The sequence below is a fragment of the Filicampus tigris genome, chromosome 16 (assembly GCF_054856515.1).
Source record: "Filicampus tigris isolate MCC_2025a chromosome 16, RoL_Ftig_1.0, whole genome shotgun sequence".
In the NCBI taxonomy this organism is placed as follows: domain Eukaryota; kingdom Metazoa; phylum Chordata; class Actinopteri; order Syngnathiformes; family Syngnathidae; genus Filicampus; species Filicampus tigris.
The window spans coordinates 7,244,801-7,262,001 of record NC_141232.1 but is presented as its reverse complement, the minus strand read 5'-3'; the positions used below and the strand labels follow the sequence as shown (position 1 = coordinate 7,262,001).

At 41.1% G+C, this 17,201-nt stretch overlaps 2 protein-coding genes and 1 long non-coding RNA gene across 4 annotated transcripts in view; 1 reads left to right on the top strand and 2 right to left on the bottom strand.

Moving 5' to 3' along the window:
- Positions 1-432: 432 nt before the first annotated feature.
- rpl19 (ribosomal protein L19) lies at positions 433-3,067 on the bottom strand. The gene is made up of 6 exons (XM_086056483.1): positions 2,934-3,067; positions 2,487-2,593; positions 1,335-1,457; positions 1,135-1,255; positions 720-830; positions 433-625 (listed from the first exon to the last, which is right to left on the bottom strand). Exons 1-6 carry the CDS (start codon positions 2,936-2,938, stop codon positions 502-504), a joined length of 591 nt encoding a protein of 196 aa, XP_085912609.1. The 5' UTR covers positions 2,939-3,067; the 3' UTR covers positions 433-501.
- Positions 3,068-5,411: 2,344 nt separating this feature from the next.
- LOC147134418 (uncharacterized) overlaps positions 5,412-17,201 on the bottom strand; it is a 14,216-nt gene continuing 2,426 nt past the window's right edge. The window contains exons 3-6 of the long non-coding RNA XR_015090066.1: positions 15,823-16,004; positions 10,429-10,570; positions 6,046-8,229; positions 5,412-5,663 (exon numbers count right to left, since the gene is read on the bottom strand). This is a non-coding gene — a long non-coding RNA (uncharacterized LOC147134418). The remainder of the gene's footprint in view (positions 5,664-6,045; positions 8,230-10,428; positions 10,571-15,822; positions 16,005-17,201) is intronic.
- The window catches only part of cacnb1 (calcium channel, voltage-dependent, beta 1 subunit), a 27,889-nt gene continuing 16,745 nt past the window's right edge, over positions 6,058-17,201 (top strand). For both annotated transcript variants that reach the window (XM_086055057.1, XM_086055058.1), the window contains exons 1-2: positions 6,058-6,332; positions 10,447-10,533. In XM_086055057.1, coding sequence (XP_085911183.1) covers positions 6,243-6,332; positions 10,447-10,533 — 177 coding nt within the window. In that variant the 5' untranslated portion in view covers positions 6,058-6,242. The remainder of the gene's footprint in view (positions 6,333-10,446; positions 10,534-17,201) is intronic.

Here is a 17,201-nt window from a genome sequence, read left to right as displayed (position 1 = left end):
TGGTGGTATAATGTATTTTTACATTTTAACTTTTGATGGTAAAATGACCATTTTCTATTGCAAAAACAATGTAAACAAGTATCACCAAATTGACAAGAAATTGAATACAACATACGGGCGTATAGTAGCAACACCTCACGCCAATGCAGACACACTTCAACTTGCACTTGTTAAAATTGTGTTTCAAGATCAGTGAGACTTAAGTGTATAGCAAAGGTTAAGCGTTAGGTTAATGGCACTAATTACAAAATAGTATTTTTGGTTCACAGCATTTTCAACTGGATTTGTTCAAGTAACACCCTTTGCTTGGAACTACTTGTTGAGGCATGTAAGCAATTATTACATACCCGTCCTCTTTGAGTTACAAAGATCCCTCACTTGTCTAACCATATTTTGAAGGTTTGTGTCAAGTCAAGCAGATGAGACGTGATGTGTCTTTATATACACTTTTTATTTTCAGCGATCCACACACACATATAGGCGGGAGACGGCGAGCCCTGATCACTTTTTGCCCTCGTCCTCCTTGGACAAGTTCTTGATGATTTCCTCCTTCTTGGCCTGGAGACGTTCCTCTCGGCGCTTGCGGGCCTCCTTGGTCTTGGTACGGCGGGCCTCGGCTTGATCGCTGCAATAGTAAAATAATAAGATAAAATAAAAATATATATACACATTTCAGGTCAGCTGGTGAGAATGATGTCAAAGTGAGGCTGCACACGTACGCCAGGAGCTTCTTGCGAGCTTTGTCAGCCTTCAGCTTGTGAATGTGCTCCATGAGGATGCGCTTGTTCTTGAACACATTACCCTTGGCCCTCAGGTATAAGCTATGATACCTGGAAAAGAAAATCCACCCAGAATTCATTGTTAGATTCCAAATTGGTGCTCCCCTGCTATATCGCAATTCACCTGCAACAATACGGCTATATGGCAGATTTTTTTTTGCAGAGCTAGTAAAATTTTTTACGAGCAAATGTTTGTGTTCTAAAGTTTAAATGTACTTAAAAGTGTGTACTACTAAAAAATACTTTTTTAAAAATCCTCTATTGCGAATTTATACTAGACTATCACCTGCAATAAAAGGGAATTGACTGTGCATCCTAATCAAAATTCCATTGTCAAAATGCCTATTTTTATTACATGTGCCTGTCGATCTTCTTGGATTCCCTGTAGCGGCGCAGCAGGCGACGCAGGATCCTCATGCGGCGCATCCACATCAGCTTTTCGGGCATGCGAGCGTTGGCGGTACCCTTTCTCTTGCCTATGGACGGAAAGGCATAATGTGGGGAAAAAAGACTGGCACAAATTCCAGGTTACAAGGGGCAGTGCACGACACCTACCGACGCCCATGTGCCTGCCCTTGCGGCGCGCTAGTGTGTTCTTGCGGCAGCGGGCCCTGGAGTGGACCGTGACGGGCTTGCGGATAATGAGACCATCCTTCACCAGCTTGCGCACCTGCTGGCCTGGAAGGGACAACAAAAGGAAGAGAAGCAAGGCGGACTTGTAGGATTAGTTGTACTAAAATTACTTGGAAAAGGGCACCCTCTGTTGTCAAATGTCAGCAATTGCACACTTTAGTGATAGGACCATATTTGACTACATTCAGTTTTTGGGAGGAAAATAAGTCCATATAGAAACAGAGTCCAACAATTCCTCTTTTAAAAAGTTTCCCATAAAAAGGGAATTGTTTCAAGAAATGTGTCCACACAAAGGCGCTGAAACACAGTATGCCAGGCCTAAAACACTGCCACAGGATGTCACCAAAAACAAGCAGCAGCCCGTGCGGCGGAGACTCACAACAATTCACAGGGAATAGCAAGCGAGCAAGAAAAAGAGACATTTGTGTGGACTGATGATGTGTTAGGAATCCTAATTTGGAATGAAAGACCAGATCACCGCAGAGGTAAAGAACATCAAAACGGCGATCCACAATTATTCTTGCGGTTGGAGATGTCAGCAACACGCGAGACCTGGTAGTACTGCATCATCAACTCAGGAAAGTTGCGTATACGGTGTCCACCCTGAATCGAAAGTACAATGTTCTGAAATTTCTTGACTCTGGCACCCAGATTCAAGAATGATCACATGCAGGCTCCCAAAACACAGGTTCCGTGTGGATGATGCGGACGATTTCTATAGATAAGAGAAATGATGAAAAAAAACCTTTACACTTAAACTGGTTTCTGTGTGGAATGGAAGTGGGGCTGTGCAATCCCCCCCCCCAATTTTAACTGCATCCTACATACCGGACCCCCCCCCCCCCCCCCCCCCCAAGGAAAATAATCCTGTCAATAATCATGAGTCTTTATGTATGCCCTGGTAACAAAATAAAATGTTTTTTTGTTCAATTATTTTTAAGTTGCACTAAGGAGGGTCTACTCATGAGGACATTTCGGGTCTAGATAGAAATTTTAGCCCATTGGAACGCTTTGGGTGTAATTTGGAGTTCATTTTGTATCTAATTCCGAAAATATACAAAGTTGACTACTTACGAGAGTTCGCATTGGCGATCTCGTTGGTCTCGTTGGGGTCGAGCCAGACCTTCTTCTTACCACAGCGTAGCACGCTGGCGGCGAGCCTCTTCTGGAGCCTGAGCATGCTGGGCAAAACCAACACAATCAAACAGCTAAACACTCACACGCCAAGTATTACAAGTTAGATAGTTAGATTTCATATTAATAACGTGGACTTGGGGGTTCCACGTAATTAGCTGATGCTGCTAACCGCTAGTCGGGTTGACAATATGGCCTCTCCGCTCAGCTACATCGTGCGACGCGAAGCCACGATAAAACACGCCATGGTGGCATTTGGAGGGCAGATTACAAAATGTGTCATCTAAATGCAACATAGTGTATTTTAATTGAGAATCGCGTTATGTAAAAAACGTGTTTTTGGACGGTTTAAATCGGCTATTTGTCTTTTTTCGACGACAGTCCTACCTCATGGCTGCTACTTCGATAGAAAAAGAGCGATTGCGGCAACGAGCAGGAATGTACCATTGTAGAGGTCAGTCCATTTCAAGCTATGAAAAAGCTTTCTTGCAACGCCGATTAAAATCAGCAGAAACACTGCTTAGTTTACTAATAGGTAACTTTAATCATATATAACACAATAATATTCTAGTTTTTTGATAGATACACTCATCTTACTTTACAAAAGCTTCAACACATTCCCCTTTGTACCATAATGGTAACGACCACACTTATTCCGTTGCATTGTGGGTCGTATGAGTGCAGTTTACCTTTGAACCACACGAAGGCAATGTTTCGGTGGGTAAATGGCCTGGAGCAAATTAGTAAAAAGTTCATCTAATTAAAGCAACACACCGCTCTATATACAGTATAACCTTAAAATCCGTAAATATTTCATTTGTAGGACTATGGAACCGTATTGTCTTCACGGAAAAAGAAAACAATGATTTAAATAAACAGACAAAATATTCCAAAATAGAGAAAATGCTCAGAAAATAAATAAATAAATGCAAAAAATAGTTTGGCCACACCCAATTTCTCTGAAAAAACGGAAGGTGTTTTTTTTCCCAAGTGAATGCAATACAAATCCATAATCAACACAGTAACTAATAAAACTATTTCCAAAACTGGTGCAGAGAAGCTACAGTAGATATAAAAAGTCTACAAACTCTGTTCAAATACTAGCTTTTTGTGACATATATATCTTTAAGTAAAAATAAGCAAGTGAGAAAATGTGGTTGCACATGTGTGCACATCCGCATATGAGTCATTTAAAAAACCTTTGTAACCTTTACTAACCTTAACTAGTCTGTTGAAGTATAAATGCTGATGAGTTTTGGCCAGGATGCTGTATTTACTAAATATTTACAAGAACTCAAACAAAGGCCCATCTGATATCTTAATCATTTTGGTAGGAATTGATGCCGCTATCTTGTGGCATCTTTGTGTCATGGAAGTGAGTTGAGGAGTTTCATTCAGACACAAAATGTGTTTTGCCACGATTGTGTGGAATGTTTAGTAAATTCTAAACATTTTTGGGGGGGTGGGGGTGCGACAATTACTCATGGATTTATGCTATTCACACAGGGCTTGGTCCCTATCCCCCATGAATACTGCAATTAAATAGACTACATACAATGCTCCTCATTTAACTGTGTATGCTTGCTATACAGCGGTAGCCTGGCAGCAGTAGCAGGCCGTTGCCATGGCAACAGTGCACGCCAGCAGTGTGGTTGCATGCATGCACTCCTTCACCTCAGGTAACCGACAATATCTTCATCATAATCTCTCTGCAAAGATAAAGTGCTAGTGCATTTAATAACCGCACACGATATGTTATCTGGCTATAAAGGGAGCATTAAAAGGTGGCAAAACAACTAAACACAAAACACAACAAAAATTGCTAAGGGGTTCCACTACCTTGCTCTCTCTTTACTTACCTTTTAGCATTACATGACCTCTATACCGCATGTACTTTTTCTTACTATTAATTTTGCTCCTGCAGCCTGTTTTGGCAGCAGTGTGCCACAAGCACTACTACGTCACTCTCTCTTTACTCAGCATTCTCATTACATGATGTTCAACTTTCTTTTCAAGAAGTACTTTTATTTCTAGTTTCCATATCTTCTGCAGCCCGTTTCGGCAGCAGCATGCCACAAGTCTGTGTATCAATGGCTGGAATAAAATTTGCAAAAGGGAGCCGCTACTTCCTTCGTTTTAAAAAGCGTTAGCTTGAATTTAAAACCACAACATGCTCATGCACTTTTACTTCCTGCTTCTATTTCTTCTGCCTGAATTCTTTTGACCAAAATACATAAATGTGGCAAGCTCATGCCTTATCCAAACCATCAGGTCATGATATGTATAAAAATGAGATGCTCTGATATAATCTAATAGCCTTTGCTGTTGCCATGGCATCATGCACGGAAAAGGAGATGGGCTTGTTTTCCCATGGTTATTCTCCAAATTGCAAAGTACAGATTGTAAAAAATGTGACAGGTCTGAAGGATGAAATCTAGCTGAGGGAAGTTCTATAAAATAGAACTTCAAACTAAGCAGGATAATAATTACAAAATATTGATAAAAATCACCAACGAGTCTCACTTGTGGGTCCCAAAAGGATAAAGGATAGGATAAATAGCATCTATTTTGCGGTGCTTTAACCCGCTTAGCAACGGATTGTGCAAAAACAGTGCAGCAACACAGGTAGACACACAATATGTCATTTTTCTGCGAGACATCTGAATGAACAGTGTATCCATTTGGCTGTCTTACACTACCAAGTATAAGGTAGCCAAGGTGGGCACACCAAAAGGACCACCACATTGGGCATTCAATAGATTCAGTGTGGTAAAAATGATTTAATTATTTTTATTTCATTACTGCTGCAAGAGGGTTTTGAGTTTTGAGCATGGTCACTGAACAAATTAGACTCGTAATATGAATATGCAGATGTATTTTAACATGGATAATTAAGAATGAAAATTGTGCAGGTGTACTTAATATATAGTATGATTGTCACTTCAAGTAATCAATTGTTCCAAAATGTAACATTCAGGAACACCTTGCACCCAGTATATTTTTTAGCAACACATGTACTAATATTAATGTTATCAATACAACTAGAACCTTCTGTGTGTGGTCTCCCCCATCAATCCATGAGCTCTGTCCGGCGGGGTGGGGCTGCTGGGCTCACAGCTGGAGAGAGAAACATCAATGTACACAAACATGACACTGGAAGTTGGAGCTCTTTGAAATAAAAGCATGCAGATAGGCACCCCTGATAGTAGTTGTTTTTTTTAGGGCGTTCTTAACATTTTACAACGTATACCAGCATTCCTTTTCTATTCTGTCGTATTCTATTCTCTTCCTTTAAAATGGGATTAAAAAAACAATTAAACCCCCAGAATTATTGGAAAACGGGGGTGGGGGAGGTATTGATAGAATGATAATACATACATACATTACTAATACAGAAGTGACTTTTAGCTTTTACGAACAAGCATAAAATTGGTCAAATGAAAAAAACAACAACACATCTTATTTATTTTGAAGGCTACAACCGGATGTTTCTACGTACTCTTCCGCTAACTTAGCAACACGGCGCTTCCTTCCTCCGCTTTGTCGGCAGGCTCGCAGCAAAGGCAGCTGTTGCCATTCCACTCAGCATCGGCCAGGCGAGCCCCACTGACACGACAGAGATGAGTCCGTGGAGGCCGACGTAAACACCTCCTCGCCTAAAAGACATTCTTTGATCAAGGGCCAAAAGTTAAATCAATGGTACAGAAAAGTAGTATGTCCAGGACGCCTTCCACCTCGACCCAGGAGATCCAAATGGACATGTTCGACCCCCATCCTCAATCACAGGTAAGAAAAAGGGAGGATTTTAAAAAACAAAAACAAAAAAAAAAGGACACACATATTCTTGACAACTAGACTGCACCCGTTTTCTGGCAACAAATTAAATGTTGCGTGTGTTTTCCAAAACAGATTAACAGGTTGTTTACCAGTTGCACATTTGCTTCCAATGAGATGATTCTCCCACGAGAATGTTTTCTATGTACACTAACTTCCAAATTCTTCCCATATATTTTAAATGATATGTATTATGTGTTTTTGCATGTGATCAGATGGTAATTGGTAGTTAATAATCAGCGTTTGTGCACACAGTGGTGCGATAAGCAACGTAAGGATGTCAATTGGATGCGATGTAAAGCCACGCCTTTGTTTAACTACACACACAACATTGTGTCATAATTATAGAAAGTAGAACACATTTGAACGGAAAGAATATCATCACTATCTTAAAGACTTAGTTTCATTCATTAGTCACACTCGCACGATCTACTTAGCCATCGAATCAAAAATTGTGCATTTACAAAGATGACAATGCTCACTTTTGAAGTTGTAATTTCATCTGTTTATTATTGTACATGTCGTTTCTAATGTTTTAATCAATATATTTTGTTACAAGGGCAACTAGGAGAAATAAGAATTACGATAATAATAACAATAAAAATAAAAAATGTTTATATTTTTATTTCCAAACAAAAATAATTGTAATCTTTAAAAATAGTATAACAATAAAACATCAAAATAAAATACTTAAATATAACAGTAACAAGAAAAAATTAAGTAAGTAAATGTTGCTCTTTACAAAATACAAAATAAAAAACAATAAAACTTGGAGCAAATTAATGAATGTTAAAAAAAGTAAATTTCATTTTTTGCTGTTTAAAATTAATAAAATACATAAATATAAAATGTGGAACAGTAAAATAAAATCAATATTAATATTTTTTTAGTGCTGGACCAACATTTTTTTTTTTTTAGGTCGATGCCGATTCCAATATTTGTCAGAATAAACTTTTGATAACTTAATAATATGCAGATTCATTAAAAATATACAAATAAAATGACTTTTGTTCCCTGAACTCGTACAACAATAAAGATATGAATTACAAGCAGAACATTTGACTGTTTTGCTATATTTTGTCTTTTAGTGTCTGTTAAATTTCACAACAGAGAGAAAAATGTGCAAAAATTGTACATTTTATTTTCTTCGGGATGATTGAAAGTCATTATCTTTGTCGTAATGTGTTAATGTGTGTGTGTGTGTGTGTGTGTCGGGGGGGGGGTTAAATCAGCTGGCCAATTATTTTTTATGGAGGAAAATTGTGTTGGACTGAAATGAGGTTAAACAGCTCTGTTAGATGCATAAAAAAATGAAAGCAGTAAATATATTTCATTTAAAAAAATGAAAATTATTTTATACAGAGTACATTTATAGATTTTTTTTTTACGGAATTATTTTAAATACAAATACAGTACAAAGTCTTTGTGAAAACAACATCATGCCTCATGTAACTTCATGTAACTGTATCATCTTTAGTTAGATCCGAGCAGATTGTGCAGCTGTACCTAATATTGTGTCAAATGAGTGTATTTTAGCCCGGTTTTTGCTCCCGTCATTGAGAGTATTGACACTCCTCACTTCTCTATGGTGCCACTTCCCGGCAACCGCAAATAGGCTGTTCCTTTCTTTTTCGGGGGATTGAGTGTGGAAACACAACACAACACAATGTTAAAAAGTGGAATAAACACACCCACGCTGAGCACACTCATTGTCTCTGCACATGCAGCGAAAGAAACAGGCGCTTCACATCATGCCTTCACTCCCACTCTCCTCTGGCCTCCTCATCCTCTCGGCCCCCTCAAAGTTCTCCATGTACCGGGAAACTTGAACTTTAGTCTCAACTTGCGTCTGATGCCGGGAAAAAAAAAAAAAAAAACGGTGAGGAAATCTTGGACAAATGAAAAAGATTGATTAAAATTCGGCCCGGTAGTGAGGTGTTAAATCATATTTAGCTTTATAGCTTAACATGCTTGACAGGTATGTATATTCTTTATCCACACTGAAGAATGACTAATATTAGTGCCATACTGATGAGCTGAGAGGAGCTGGACTGTCTCAATGAACAATGTCTGATACTGCCCCCGATGGCCATTCAATTGATAGAGTGTGACAAAAACGCTATTTAAATGTCCTTACTGTATGTGTTATGAGGTACAATATTATGGAGTGATATTTTTTCCTTATTAAAATACATAGTACAACATTTTTTGTTGTTTTCTTGGGGAGGCTGAATGATATTTATGGCGTTTCCATTCTTTCTCATTGGAAAAGATGATTAGAGATGCAATTGTTTTGAGTTAACTCGGTCATTTTGTGTTGGAGGTGTCTAAAACCCTAAAGTCTTCTTGCATCTGATGTTTTGAAGACCATTTAGATCCTAAAAGAGCAACTACTCCACTTAGCTCGATATAGGTCGCCATAGGATGATACATCTTTTAAGTTTGACGCAGCTATTTTGTGCTACCCATCCAGACATTCAAAATTGTTGGAATTACATCTAACTGTGATTAAACTAATTGCATCGATTGAAAGGTATCACCCGGGGGCCAGGAAAGGCAGTTTGCCCCGCCGGGCTTCCACTTGAATAAACACCTCTGCTTGCTTCCTCTTTAATTATACACTACTTCTAATCTGGTTGACAATTTACCAACAAGAAGCCCCTGCTCTTCCTGTTGCTGGCATTTGCCTGTCCTTTTTTTTACCCCCTCCCCACTGACAAGGAGCTGGCACATCGCTGCATCGCCCCCGTGGTGCATAAAAACTGCACCCACAGGCATTTGTTAATGCTACTAACGTTAAAGAAAAATGATACCAGAAGTATATTGTACAGTTAAGATGTATTTTACATTACATTTGACTGTTGTTTTAAACTACTTTTATATGCAATACACCCCTCTCCCTTCCTTCCTATTATGGCACACCTGGAGAATGGGATGTGGTGGCACCCTGTTGGCTGCAAACTCTGCCCTCTGCAGGTTGGATTGTAATGTCCCCCTCCGACACCCCCCGACCCCACCTCCACAGGTTCTAGTCTGTGTGTCGTGAAGTAATATATGCTTGGTTGTTGATTTATTTTTTTCCAAACTCATATTGTGCTCCCCTTACAAGGGCTCAGCCTAGGGTTGTTGTTGTTTTTCCTCCCCCTCCCTTATATTTTTTTGTGTTTTAACGCAAGTCATTATGGTGGTACTTAGAGAGCTCAGTAGAAAAAGTTTGCGAACTACTACTGCTCTCAGGCAGACTTTATGGAGCCATGGCACCTATGGCTTTTTTTAAACGATGAACACAAACTGCTGCCACCTGCGGGTCTGGAGTATTATTACATGTGCAATTAATCAACACAACTCTTTGTACCAGCAGAACAAGAAAAGTAAGCGTGAGCCTGCTATCCCGCCCTGACGTAATGCACACCCACAGGCCTCTTAATTCGGTAGCTACACCTGCCGAGTCAAACATAATGATCATTTTTGACTGACCCTGTCAGAGAAGTATTCTTTGTACAGTATCCTTATTACCGTGGTTGCAGTAGTATTGAAGAGAACTGCATCATACCGAGAGCTGTTTCTAATTGTGGTTTGATTGCGCTGGTGTACCTAATAAAGTGTCCGCTGAGTGTAATACAAGCGCACATTACGTTAGGCGGTGCGTTTTCGTCTGATGCAGCGGCTACTCTCTTCACACAGGAAGAAGACGAACAGGCCGTCTCCCCGCAAACATGATTAGTCGGCATTGCGTAACCATGGCGATGTGGGCAGGGTGGGCTTCTAATGTAATGAGCGGCCTCTGCCCAACCCGGATAGAACCCATTTGGCAGGGGTCCGCCAATCTGATTAGCGGGTTGCAACAGAACATGAAAAATGAGGAGTCGCCTCGGCTGCTCATGAATTTCGTGTGTGTGTGTGTGCGCGCGCGCGTGTTCCCTCTCAGGCTAATGTCGCCTTATCCACAACTCCATCGCATACAGTGGCCGGGGCTTAAACGATCTGTTAAGATAAATGACTGTGTGGAGGCCAACTTTTTTTTTCTCTCTTTCAAACCCACACCCACCCTTCTCTCTTTCGTCAGGGCAAGTACGCCAAGAGGAAGAGCCGCTTCAAGCGCTCCGATGGAAGCACCTCGTCCGACACCACGTCCAACAGCTTTGTCCGACAGGTAACCTCCGTCCCGCTTGGGTACTTGGAGCCTCACCCTGTTGAGAATCACATCGCAGACTCAAATAGTAGCGGTTGCACAAATGTAACAACACCAAAAACTGCAACTTTGTCTATGGTATAACGTCGATGTCATACTGTGAATGATTCCTCAACTCAATCAAGACTAGGGACCAAGTACTTTAGACTTGGAGCGTTGTATGACTAAGACTAGATGACTTAAGACTTGCTCTTGACTTGTACCAAATGGCTTGCCTTTTACTTCAGACTAAGAGCAAATTACTTCGGACCGCGGCCAGATAAGTGTCGGTTTGCATTACATTTTGATAGAATTACAATGGACTAGGTCCTGGAACTTGCGATAGATTTGGGAAAATTAAGATAGAACTAAGTTTGGCTTTTGATTTGGACGAGATCCGCTTTTTTACTTGGGTCTTTATTTAGACTTGGCCCAAATTTCTTAAGACTAGTTTGAGACTTAATTGACTCGACCTAGTGATTTAAGGTTTACAGCTTTAGACTTGGTATCAAGCGCCAGAATAAATGTCAACCTCATTGCTCTAGAATTGGTTTACACTTAGGTGAAGTCACTTTGGGCTAGGTCTAAATGAATTAATCTTGTTTTAGACTTCGTCTAAAGTATTTTTGAGTCTGGGTTGGTTTTAAACATGGACCATATGATTTGAAACCTGCTTCTGAAATGGAATAATTGACCTGGCACCTACTGTGAACTTTGACCAAATTAATTTACGTAAACTTTAGACTTCATGACAAAAAAATTAGCATTTGCTTTAGGCTGGGTCCAAGCTTTTTCAAACTTGAGTCAAATGACCTTGGACTTCCTCCCGATTTAGACCAAATGAATTTGCTTTTGACCAAAGGACTTAAGACTTTGACAAAGGACTCTGGAGTTCTTTTCGACTGGGATGAAATAATAATTTTAAATCTTCTTTTTACTAATTTACTTGGATATTGTTTTAGGCTTGAATCAAGTGACTCAATACAAGCTTTAGGACTCAAACTAATGACTTGGCTCAAGTGACGTGTGACTCAGAGTTATGAAATGTCCATATTGTTCTGGTTTATAACAGGACCTGTTATAAATGGCATGCACCTGATTTCCTGCCTTTTCATATGAAAAACACTACCACCAAAAAGCTTGTAGGCGAACCTATAGGTTTTTGTACAGTCACCCTATTTTTCATTTCTTTTTGCTCAAAGCCAGGCGCCGTATAGGCATTATAGTCTCGCACACACCTACGCAAGAGCATACTCAATTCAAACACGCACAGATACACACGATCAACCGTCGGCGGAGCTGGCTGGTACACCGGGGCTTGGTTTCCATGGCAACCAGGCCACTGAATCTCCCCGTGTGCGCAGCCACAGTGGGATGGAGATGCGAGGGGGACGGTGCTTGGATGGCGCTCTGTTTTTGTGCGTGGGCGCCACCGCGGCCTACGTGTTTGCGTAGCCTCGTTCGCGCGTCAAGTTCAACAAAAACACGATGAAGATGACTGTCTGCCACGGATGATGCTGACGTGTGCTGCGCTCTCCTGGGCAATGACATACTATGTTGGAAGGGGATGTGACTTTGTGCTACTGATACATCGAGAATAGTATCACAACATTCGCATTTATTTAGGACTGAGACTCATTTTATTTAAAGACCCTGTGAAGTGAATTCAGATATTTCATTGCGGTGAGCTGCACGAGCCGCCCCTTCCCCACTACGGTTCAGTATATAGTTTCGACCGCTACAGCGCACAGTTAGCTAGCTAGCTAGCTGTGACTACACCCGAAAATGCATCTTCTCTGGACACCACAATTTATAGAACAGAGTGGTGTTAAATTCCTATCTTTTATGTATTTTGTGTTATGTAAAGCATTAGCGCGTGCTGCTGTTTTAATAAATAGTTGGGTTTTTCTGAAGTGTTATTTGGACCTACAAACCGATACAACACCAAGCGAGAAGGCGATGCAGCGAACGAACCCGCCTGGTCCGTGGCGTCAGCTCCGCTAGTCTGTTAGCTTGTGAGCTAGCTGGTGACTAGCGCCTCGTATCAGGGCGTGAAAAGCCCTGTGAAGGCTCGTTGGGATGTAATTCCAGCCACCTAAAGGCTTTAAGCAGATATATTTATGCAGCTCAAACATGTAGGGATTTGCAGACATAAGAACGTTTTTAGACAGTGGTATTGAATTGACAGTTGAACGGAGCGTGGTGTCAACGTATTCAGTGAACATGCCCACAGTGTTTTTACCATTTTGAAGCCTAATTTGAAATACTTGACTTAAATTTTTTTTTTTTTTTTTTTTTTTAATTCAAAGTTGGCAGGGTTGTTAAGAAGACATTTATCTTCACTTAACCGTACTTTAAGACATAAGACTTGACAAATTTATCAGGACCAGTTGCAGGTTTATTTTGCTGATTGTTATCATGAAAGCAGGGGAAATGAGACCAAATCAGGTCTTGGTTGACATGTCTAAAGCAGGGGTTCTCAAAACCTTTAGGACCAGGGACCTCTTACAGGGCAGAACATTTTCCAAGGACCCACCGATGCTAAGTAAACATAATTACCACATGCATGCATAATGACCTTTTTTTCACATTTCAACCAAATTATTCAATAAATGACATATTCTTCTATTGTCGCTATCTGACATGCACTGCTACCAGCACCAACATGACAGGCTCAGTTTTAGAACCACTGGTCCAGTGCTTCTGTCAGTGGTGACATAAGAATGCCAGCAGAGCCCCAGTTGCTGCAGTCTGACCAACTGGCGGATCTCCATTTTTTCACCTTCGCCTGCTGACTATGTTGACATCAGCTACAGGCGCCTGCTGATCGGATAATAGGTTGCCCTCTAGTGGACGCAATGGCTCCAGATTACTAGAGCGCCATCAAGCTGCTTGTAGGCATCCTTCCTTTACCTCGTGAAAGGACAAGCAATCTGTTTGACAAACTTGATTTAGAATCTGAGCTGTAGATTAATATTTGGACCTTTTTGACTTTAGACCTTCATTTGAAAAGCACAAGACGATATTGGACTTGCACCCAGTAAAAATCACTTGGACTAAAATGGTTTAAGACCTGCACCCAAAAAGCTTTGGACTTGATTTAAGAATTGAAATTGACTTGAAAGATTTTAAAGAGTTGTTAAGTGACTTTACATCTGTTTTAGACCTGAACTAAATAACTTGGTACTTGGGTGAGATGACTTTGGACTTGGACCTAATGACTTAAGACTTGCTCTAGACTTGGAGCAAATTACTTGGAACTTGAGCTTGGTTCAGAACCTGGACTAAATGACTGTAGGGCTGCTGTAGACCAGATGCTTTGGTCTAGTTACTTTGGAACAGAGCAACAAAACACCTTAAGACTTGCTTTAAACTTGGAACAAATTACTTTCAACATCAAACGCTTTTAGAATTGCTTCAGATTGGGACCAAAATGTCTCCAGACTTCGACCAATGGTCTTTCGTCAGTCGAGGTTGTCCACAGCCAGTTGCTTCCAAGTGATCCTAGACAGAGTTCTGTGCGTCCATGAGAGATCACAGCAGCAGTAGAGTGAGAGAGCGAGCTACAGAGGGGAGGGGGGTTTCCCTGGGCACTGCCCCGTCCTATCCCACGTCAGCTGGGGCATTGGATGGCTGACGGCTGCATACCGAGCCTCCTCCTTGGCCTCGACGCACTTACGTCCCTGTTCCTGCCGGGCCGGCGGCTAAATATATTTCCCCAGTTTGCAAATGTAGCACAAGTCCTGCAACCCGACCCCCATCCCGCTGGCTCCATTTCCCTTCCTTTACACAAGGTTCACGTTCCTTTGGGTTGTGGAGGTATACGGGAGAGCGCGGTGAGGTTGGGGTGGGCGTAAAGGGGTTGGAGGTTAAGAGAGCGTCTCCTACTTTTCTCACACACACACACACACACACCGCACTCTTTTCTGGATCTCTCTGCTCATGTACACTTGTCCAGCTAACACACGCACACAAGTTGCCATTTCACACACACACAGTTTGTGGACTCCGGCACTGCCCCCCCTGGGTCGGCCGTGGTGAGGAGAGTGTGGCAAAGGAGGCATGGAGAGGACTGAGCGGATTCAGCGGCCCGTCGTGGTAAGAAGAATCTTGTCGACTTTTCGGCGGCCTTTTGTTGGACTAACTGCCTTGGCAGGTGCTTTTTTTTTGCTGTGAGATGGAGTAACTCGGGTTGGAAATATGAATTTGCCACCCTGCGTCCTGATAGCACCATAACTCCGGGTCAGCGGCTTGCTTTGTAATTCCATTTTGGGTCGGTCACAGCTGCTGGGAAGGCTCTGTGTTTTTAATTTAGACTTCCAGTCCCACCGGTTGCGTCTAGTGCTACGCACACTGACCAGTCAGCTTTCCGGCACAGCTTTGTGGCCGTTTCATAGGGGGGGACTTTATTAACTTTATAAACACATAGAACCGACCAATGTGTAGCTAATCTGTAAAAATGATGGTGTACTTTGGGAGGAAACTTCAGGAATTTGTATACAAAGTGATACAAGCATCAGAAATGAATCCTGTTAAATTATTCATTGAATATAAGTCTTGCATGTTATGGTCAATATTTCTGTATTTTTATAACACAGTTGTTTGAATCTCAGTATGCAATATCGTATGCTTTCCTACTAAATTTGAATTACAGAAATATACTCGATGAATGTCTTGTCAGTAATTAGTTTACTAACGGTGCGCGACAAGTTTATGGGGAGTGGAGTTATTTTCACTATTAGATAAACGTCCTACTTTGTATTATACATTTTGTATTTTCTTAAATCAAAATAGAGTAATGTTTCAGCTTCAGTTGATGTTATGATAGCTTTAAAACTTCTACCAAGGTCTCCCAAAATGACGCTTTTACAACTGCCAGCTTTTCTACAGCAGATTCTTGTTGCGTTAGTAATAATAACTTTTTGCACATGACTTTATACATGCATTCTTTATCTACAGTTTATCTGTAAAGCTTTTTTTATGAGATACTGCAGCTGCATCCAAAACTATGCCTTTAGAGAAGAAATAATCCCCGATTTGTATTGATACCGTCAGCGAGATATTCGTTGCACAATATTTTTAATTATTGTGGTTGTAGTTTGCTGCGGTGTACAGCTACAGTATACTGCATCATTCAAGGAGCTGTTTGTAATAATTTTGTAACCTTATAAGGTATATATGGTATAGATGTTCCTATAAGTTGCCAGTGACATTATTTTTTTCATATTTATAGTATTGTCGTGAAAAAAAAAAAAGGAATGCATGACTCACATCTCCAGTGAACTCCACACCCTCAGACTTTGTTGCCATGGCACCGCTGTGACAGAGCAAATAAAGATGGCCGCCCGCAGCCGCTCTCCGTGTGCTTCAGACGTGATTTGTTATTGTAGATCAGTTGCTTTTGTTCCGCCGCGTGGCATCCAGGCACTTCAGTCTTGTCTTGCCGACCACTTCTAAGCACAAAACAAATACAACATTTACCGCTATTTTGTTTTACTTTAGGATTCCTTGCTCTTGAATAATCCGGCAGTAAATGACCCTATGTGACTATTAGCGTTCGGATGCTATCATCATCAGGTGTCTTGTGTGAACACTATGCATCAATTGCCTCACTGCTCGCATCCACTCGTATTGGACTCGTTGCTCAAGCAAACATAATTAAAGAAGACTAACATGAATTCATATTTGACTTGCTTGAGATTTGGACTAAAAACTGTCGGACTCGGACTCAATGACCGCTTCAGGCTTTGATCACGCGCCTTTTGATATTGACGAAACGATTGCAAATTTAAGAGTAGACTCGAAGGTTGCTTTGAATTTGAACTAACCGCTTTGATCTAAGATTAATTATTTGTGACTTGCCTTTGACCAGTTATCTGTAGCCTTCGACCAAATGACTCTGACTGGACTAAATTAGGCTAGAATTGTATCAAATGCTTTTAATTTAGACTTGTTGTCTTTGGACTTACTTTAAAGTCAGACCAAAAGCCTTGAGACTTGGATTAAATGACTTTAGGCTTGGACCTAATGTCTTCCGTCTTTGGAGTTTGTCCACACCAGAAGTGGTCCAATCACTTGGCTCTATAGCCCTTGTTTTCAGACTGTTTAATATCTTAAACTCTATCATGTATTTTGTACAAGGAGTAAGCAAATATGTTGGGATGTAGATATCTTTAGCGGGGGATTTGTGACGTTTCTTGGTACTGTCCCATCTTTTCTCCCTTACTCTTTCGATTCACCAATCTAAGCTGCTTTTCGAGTTGACGTTCTGCTTCTTGCCTGAAAGCCGTTTCCACAGGTTCCGGAGAACGCACCCACGGGGAGCGTGAACTCATTTTTCTTTGCTGCGCGGTGACGATGCTTCTCGACCCTCATTAGTCGAAGCTCTTGTCCATTTACCACTGTGCCCCTCTGCTTGGCCTGGCTTTCTCCCTCCCCCCACTGAGTTAGTTATTCAATATCACTGCTAAGGAGGTGCGAATGCATCACAATGCATGCGACTCGTCTGACAGACCACCTCCCTTTTTCACCATTCTCTGGATTATTCTCGCAATGTTGATGGTCAAGGGCATCACACCAGATTTTAGTGTGATGGATTATTTACAACACGTTTAAATTCATCCACAACCATCCTCAAGTTTCCCGTCTCC

Bases quoted from the DNA above. Each gene is read 5' to 3' on its own strand.
- rpl19 (XM_086056483.1), bottom strand. The intron at 1,256-1,334 runs GTAGGTGTCGTG...TTCCGTCCATAG, and splicing joins GGGCAGGCACATGGGCGTCG to GCAAGAGAAAGGGTACCGCC. The intron at 626-719 runs GTACGTGTGCAG...TTACTATTGCAG, and splicing joins GCTCGCAAGAAGCTCCTGGC to CGATCAAGCCGAGGCCCGCC.